The following is a 6,000-nucleotide window of genomic DNA, read 5'->3' on the forward strand; positions in this document are numbered from 1 at the left end:
GGTCTGGGGCTGTTTTCCTGCTTCAGGACCTGGAAGACTTGCTGTGATAAATGGAACCTTGAATTCTGCTGTCTACCAATAAATCCTGAAGGAGAATGTCCGGCCATCTGTTTGTGACCTCAAGCTGAAACGAACTTGGGTTCTGCAGCAGGACAATGATCCAAAACACACCAGCAAGTCCACCTCTGAATGGCTGAAAAAAACCAAAATGAAGACTTTGGAGTGGCCTAGTCAAAGTCCTGACCTGAATCCTATTGATATGCTATGGCATGACCTTAAAAAGGCGGTTCATGCTCAAAAACCCTCCAATGTGGCTGAATTACAACAATTCTGCAAAGATGAGTGGGCCAAAATTCCTCCACAGCGCTGTAAGAGACTCATTGCAAGTTATCGCAAACGCTTGATTGCAGTTGTTGCTGCTAAGGGTGGCCCAACCAGTTATTAGGTTCAGGGGGCAATCACTTTTTCACACAGGGCCATGTAGGTTTGGATTTTCTCCCTTAATAATAAAAACCTTCATTTAAAAACTGTATTTTGTGTTTACTTGTGTTGTCTTTGACTAATATTTAAATTTGTTTGATGATCTGAAACATTTAAGTGTGACAAACATGCAAAAAAAAAAGAACACTTTTTCACACCCCTGTATGTGGCGTCCACCAAGAGAACAGTACAGGCCTGATTGGTTGTTATGCTGTGGGGGGAATTTTCCTACCGTGGTTTTGGTCCACTTTTCTTCCCCATTTGCAGGGAAGCGTCATTTCAAATCAATGCAAAGCTATTCTGAGTGATCACCTTTATAGCTATGATTACATTACATTACATTACATTACAAGGCATTTAGCAGACGCTCTTATCCAGAGCGACGTACAACGAAGTGCAGATCAAACACAAGTACAAGTGCGAAGTGGACCTGAGAGGACAGTACAGTTCCGAGTCCTAGTGTAACCATACAGATATAATCGGAATCAACTTCCAAACTAGCATTCCACGGTTGGCAGCTAGAATACCCCGAGTACAACAATACAATAGCTAATACAAAAAAAGAATATATGATGAAATATGATGAAACCTTTCTATCCTGGCGGGTGGTCTCTTCCTGGATGCCACTGTGCGTGTCCACAATGAGTATGAAAATGATTGGTTTGATTGATGATGATTACTAATATATGAGAGAATATATTATTATTATTATTATTATTATTATTATTATATTAGTCTTTCACATCAATGTGGAGGAATTTTACTCCATTTTTCTGAATATAATTCAGTCAAAGTGGTAGGTTTCTGAGCATGAACTTCTCTTTTCAGGTTCTACCACAGCATCTATATTCCAGTCAAGTTTGACTAGACCACTCCAAAACTTTAATTTTGATTGTTTTCAGTCAACTGGACGTGGACTTGCTTTTGTGTTTTGGATTGTTGTCTTGGTTATCTCGCCCAGTTTCGCTTCAGCTCATGGACATCATGTTCATAGTTTAATTTCAAATCTAATGTGCTGGAGTACCGAGCCGAAAAAACAGAAATTGTACCACTGTCCAAATACTTACAGACTGCACTGTACATACACAGGGTGATATCGAATGCTCTCTCATGATGTTATGTTATGGTGCTCTGAAATGGAGGGGGACTATGTACAAAAAGTGCATTGTGAAAAGAGAATTGTTTTGGATTCATCAGCTAGACGCCCTAATGCCAAAAGGACTTTGTGCTGACTTGACATTAGCTTGTTTAGGAAGGAATTGACATTATAAATATTTTGTTATATTCACATATACCAGTCATGGTTAAATTGTAGTCGTTTTTGTGTTTTAGTTGTGTAGTAACGCCTGTGTGGTTGTCCTTATATTGCAGTAAAAATTGTAGTAGTGTTGTAATAGTTGTATATTAGTAATTGTGTTGTAGTGGAAGCTGTGTTGCGGTAACAGTTGTAGAAATTATTATTGAGTAGTCATACTTGAGTAGTACTTCTCTTGTCATAAGTTGTACAGTGGAAGTGTTGTTGTAGTAATTGTGTATTAATAGTAGACCTGGGTTCAAACTGTAATTATTTTGGATTCAAATACTTTTTGTGCTCTATTGATCTTGCATGGTGTATTTGAGCCTGCAAGGAGGACCAGATGGGTGAGGTTTAAACTTTTGGGATAATTTTATTAGTTCCGATACACCAGGCAAGCTTAGTCAAATTCAGAAATTTGAATTTGAATCCAAAACAAATACTATTTGTCTGATTTAGTAGTTGTGTTTTAAGTTTTGTAACGATGGATGTGTTGTGTTGGTAACTGTGTTCTAGTAACAGTTGTGTTGCTGTTGTATTCATTCACAGTGCTGCAGGTGTTTAATGCCTGCGGAGATTCACTGGAGTTGAATGGAGTCGTTGGAAAGTCAATTTTGCTTCCCACGGAGAAGCGACTACTCAAAGGAATTGGTTACATGAATTGGAAAAAGAACAGCAATAATGTCATCACATTAGTGAGAAAATCAGAAAACTCATCATTTGAGATCCGGCATATAGACTCAAACTTCAAAGGGAGATTGATCGTGAATAATGACACTGGGGCTCTAAACATCAGCAATCTGAGAGAAGAGGATTCTGGGGAATATGTCTTTGGCGGTTTAGTATCATCCAGGCCCCTGAAGTCAGCGATATATAAACTGCAAGTTCATGGTGAGCGCCTCAGTGTTTGTATCTGTAGATCTCTGACCTGTAATGAAGTGGTGTGTTTCAGTATGTGTCTGTAGATCTCTGACCTGTAATGAAGCGGTGTGTCTCAATGTGTGTGTCTGTAGATCCCTGAACTGTAATGAAGTGGTGTGTTTCAGTATGTGTCTGTAGATCTCTGAACTGTAATGAAGCGGTGTGTCTCAGTGTGTGTGTCTGTAGATCCCTGAAGTGTAATGAATTGGTGTGTTTCAGTATGTGTCTGTAGATCTCTGACCTGTAATGAAGCAGTATGTTTCACCATTTGTGTCTGTTGATTGTAATATTAATTTGATGCTGGTGCTTCCTTTCTCCACAGAGAGGATTGTCTCAGTGCAGGTAACCACCCAGGTCAATAACAGCACAGACAGCTGTAATGTGACCCTGAGTTGCAGTGTGTTTGGAAGCCACCAGGTGGCGCTGTTCTGGTCCATAAATGGAGGCAACATTCCTGGAACAGAGAACAAAACTACCCTGACTGTGTCCCCCACCCTGGCAGAAGAGATCTACACCTGTACAGCCAAGAACCCCGTCAGCTCCCAAAGCAGCAGTGTGACAGTCAAGACCTGCCAACCTCGCGGTCAGTCAGCAATTACTCTCTGATTAGCATAGTCTGTGATTAGCATATACTCGGCAGAAATTATTAGATAAACCCAATCTTTATTATACTGCTAGACTATGAAGATGATACTGCTGCTGATTATGATGACGTTGGCTATTATTTAATATAATAAATTATTTATTTATCATTATTATCACATTTTGGCAGGGTTTGTTGAAGAATAGTGCTGTATATTAAAAAACATTGTTCCCCAAAAGCAGAGTTTAACAGAACAGTCAGTTAAAATTCTTATTTAAGTCAACCTTTAAAAGAAGGTAAATCTGTTGGGATATTTTAAATTTAAATTTAAACTAGCGCCCCCTCTGGTGAGTCTGGCACCTGTCTGCGTCGGCTGCTCCAGCTGCTCCAGCTGCAGAATGGGAAGAAGTTCAGTTTAAGTAGAGTAACAGTTTCCCTCTTTGTTTATGTGTGTGTGTGTGTGTGTGTGTTTTCAGGAACCCCAAACTCCCTCTACATCTACATCCCAGCAGGGGTAGGGGGTCTCTTGTTGGTGGTGATGGTGATCATTGCACTTGTGTGCATTCTCAAGAGATCAAAGAGAGGTAATACACAGCATGCACACACCCAATCAGGGATGGACACAGCATGCACACACCCAATCAGGGATGGACACAGCATACACACACCCAATCAGGGACGGACACAGCATACACACACCCAATCAGGGAAGGACACAGCATACACACGCCCTATCAGGGACGGACACAGCATACACACGCCAAATCAGGGATGGACACAGCATACACACGCCCAATCAGGGACGGACACAGCATACACACACCCAATCAGGGATGGACACAGCATACACACGCCCAATCAGGGACGGACACAGCATACACACGCCCAATCAGGGACGGACACAGCATACACACGCCAAATCAGGGATGGACACAGCATACACACGCCCAATCAGGGACGGACACAGCATACACACGCCCAATCAGGGACGGACTGTGCCCTATCCAGAACACCTTAGCATAAGAACACCCAATCGGAGAAGAATTCAGAGTGTGAACAAATGAATCAGGGAAGGATTCATCATGGAAGTGCCCACAAAGCCACTCCCCTGAAGTCAGGACACTCTGTGTGGTCTCTCTCTGTACAGCTTGTGAAAATGAGGGCGGTCTCTCTTTCTGCGGCTGTGGAATTTAAAGTGGTTTCTCTTTGCTTTGCGCTGCTCTAGGAGAAGAGCAGGCAGACATCACTGTCTATGCTGAGATTGGAGAGCACACGCTCGCAAAAAAGGTAAAAAAATTAATAAAAAATGCATAAGCAAAAAATCTAAAATAACTTCAGATAAAACCGAGACCTGTTCTTTCTCTCTAAGATGGAAGATCAGACATCTTCACATAATTAATATTGACTCAATGAACCATAGATCACTTGGTCACGATCAGAATTAGAGTTGGAGTTGTGAGACTGGTGCAAAGCAGTAAGTAACATTATGGAAATGACCTTGGTGAACTTTGACCTCTGGCTCTGCAGGATTCCATGTACAGCCAACCTCCCGTCCCTGCAGATGTGACCACCTGCTATGATGTCATAAAGCCCACAGTAAGTCACCAAACTGATGTGAGCACCTGCTATGACATCATAAAAGCCCACAGTAGTCAAATGAGTATTTTGAAACCCAAATTTAAGGACTATAAACACAGGCAGAGGGTGAGTCAACATGTCAGTGATCCTTTTTGCAATGATAGGAAGGGATTTCCAATGGTCTTGTAACCATGTTTTAACAAAAAAAAATCTTCCCTATTGTACCTTTAACATAAGCTAATGGCCATTCAGCCCAGCAGTGCTCGCCCTTTCCTACCTACTCCTTACTTTGCCTAAGAGTGAAATGGTGTCTAGCACCACATCAAGCCTGGTCTTGTTGTACGCCCTCAAATGCACAATATACAGGTGCATCTAAAAAAAAAATAGTTCATTCTTTTTCATAATTAAATTAAAAAAAAAAAAATCATATATTCTAGATTCATTACACATGAAGTGACATATTTCAAGCCTTTTTGTCTTTTAATGTTGATGATTACGGCTTACAGCTCATGGTTTTGTGTGTGACACAGGGAAACCCTGCTGCGCCCTCCACCGTGTACGCCGTGGTGAACCGACCGACGGCCCAACAGTACCAGGAGGTGCTCTGAGACAGAACAGACACGCGACATGGATCGGCTGACATTCTGCAGTTCATCTGCACTTTCAAACAGGGTTTACAACCTCTTTCTTATTGCTGATATGTTCAGAACACAATGCACATTCAGCCAGTCTAATGCATATTCAGCCAGTCTAATGCACATTCAGCCAGTCTAATGCACATTCAGCTAGTCTAATGCACATTCAGCCAGTCTAATGCACATTCAGCCAATCTAATGCATATTCAGCCAGTCTAATGCACACAAGGTGGCCTGTAGTATAGTGGTCAAGGTAAATGACTGGGCAAGGTTGGTGGCAAGGTCGGTGGTTCTAATCCCGGTGCAGCCACAATAAGATCTGCACAGCCGTTGGGCCCTTGAGCAAGGCCCTTAACCCTGCATTTCTCCAGGGGAGGATTGTCTCCTGCTTAGTCTAATCAACTGTACATCGCTCTGGATAAGAGCGTCTGCCAAATGCCAATAATGTAATGTCATGTAACGTCATGTAACATGATTTATTTTATTTATTTATTTATTTGAAAGGGACC

At 41.7% G+C, this 6,000-nt stretch overlaps 1 protein-coding gene across 1 annotated transcript; it reads left to right on the forward strand.

Moving 5' to 3' along the window:
• The first annotated feature begins 2,992 nt into the window (after positions 1–2,992).
• Positions 2,993–5,763, forward strand: LOC133136742 (signaling lymphocytic activation molecule-like). The gene is made up of 5 exons (XM_061254433.1): positions 2,993–3,278; positions 3,755–3,862; positions 4,504–4,565; positions 4,806–4,874; positions 5,387–5,763. The coding sequence occupies exons 1-5, from the start codon at positions 2,993–2,995 to the stop codon at positions 5,462–5,464; spliced, it is 603 nt and encodes a 200-aa protein (XP_061110417.1). The 3' UTR covers positions 5,465–5,763.
• Positions 5,764–6,000: the final 237 nt, after the last annotated feature.

The sequence above is a fragment of the Conger conger genome, chromosome 9 (assembly GCF_963514075.1).
Source record: "Conger conger chromosome 9, fConCon1.1, whole genome shotgun sequence".
Taxonomy (NCBI): Eukaryota; Metazoa; Chordata; class Actinopteri; order Anguilliformes; family Congridae; genus Conger; species Conger conger.

What these genes read in the sequence shown, in the direction of transcription:
- LOC133136742 (XM_061254433.1), top strand. Translation starts at nt 2,993, where the DNA reads ATGCTGGTGCTTCCTTTCTCCACAGAGAGGATTGTCTCAGTGCAGGTA. An exon ending in TCTCAAGAGATCAAAGAGAG is followed by an intron (nt 3,863 to 4,503) that starts GTAATACACAGC and finishes GCGCTGCTCTAG; the next exon opens with GAGAAGAGCAGGCAGACATC. An exon ending in AGCACACGCTCGCAAAAAAG is followed by an intron (nt 4,566 to 4,805) that starts GTAAAAAAATTA and finishes CTGGCTCTGCAG; the next exon opens with GATTCCATGTACAGCCAACC.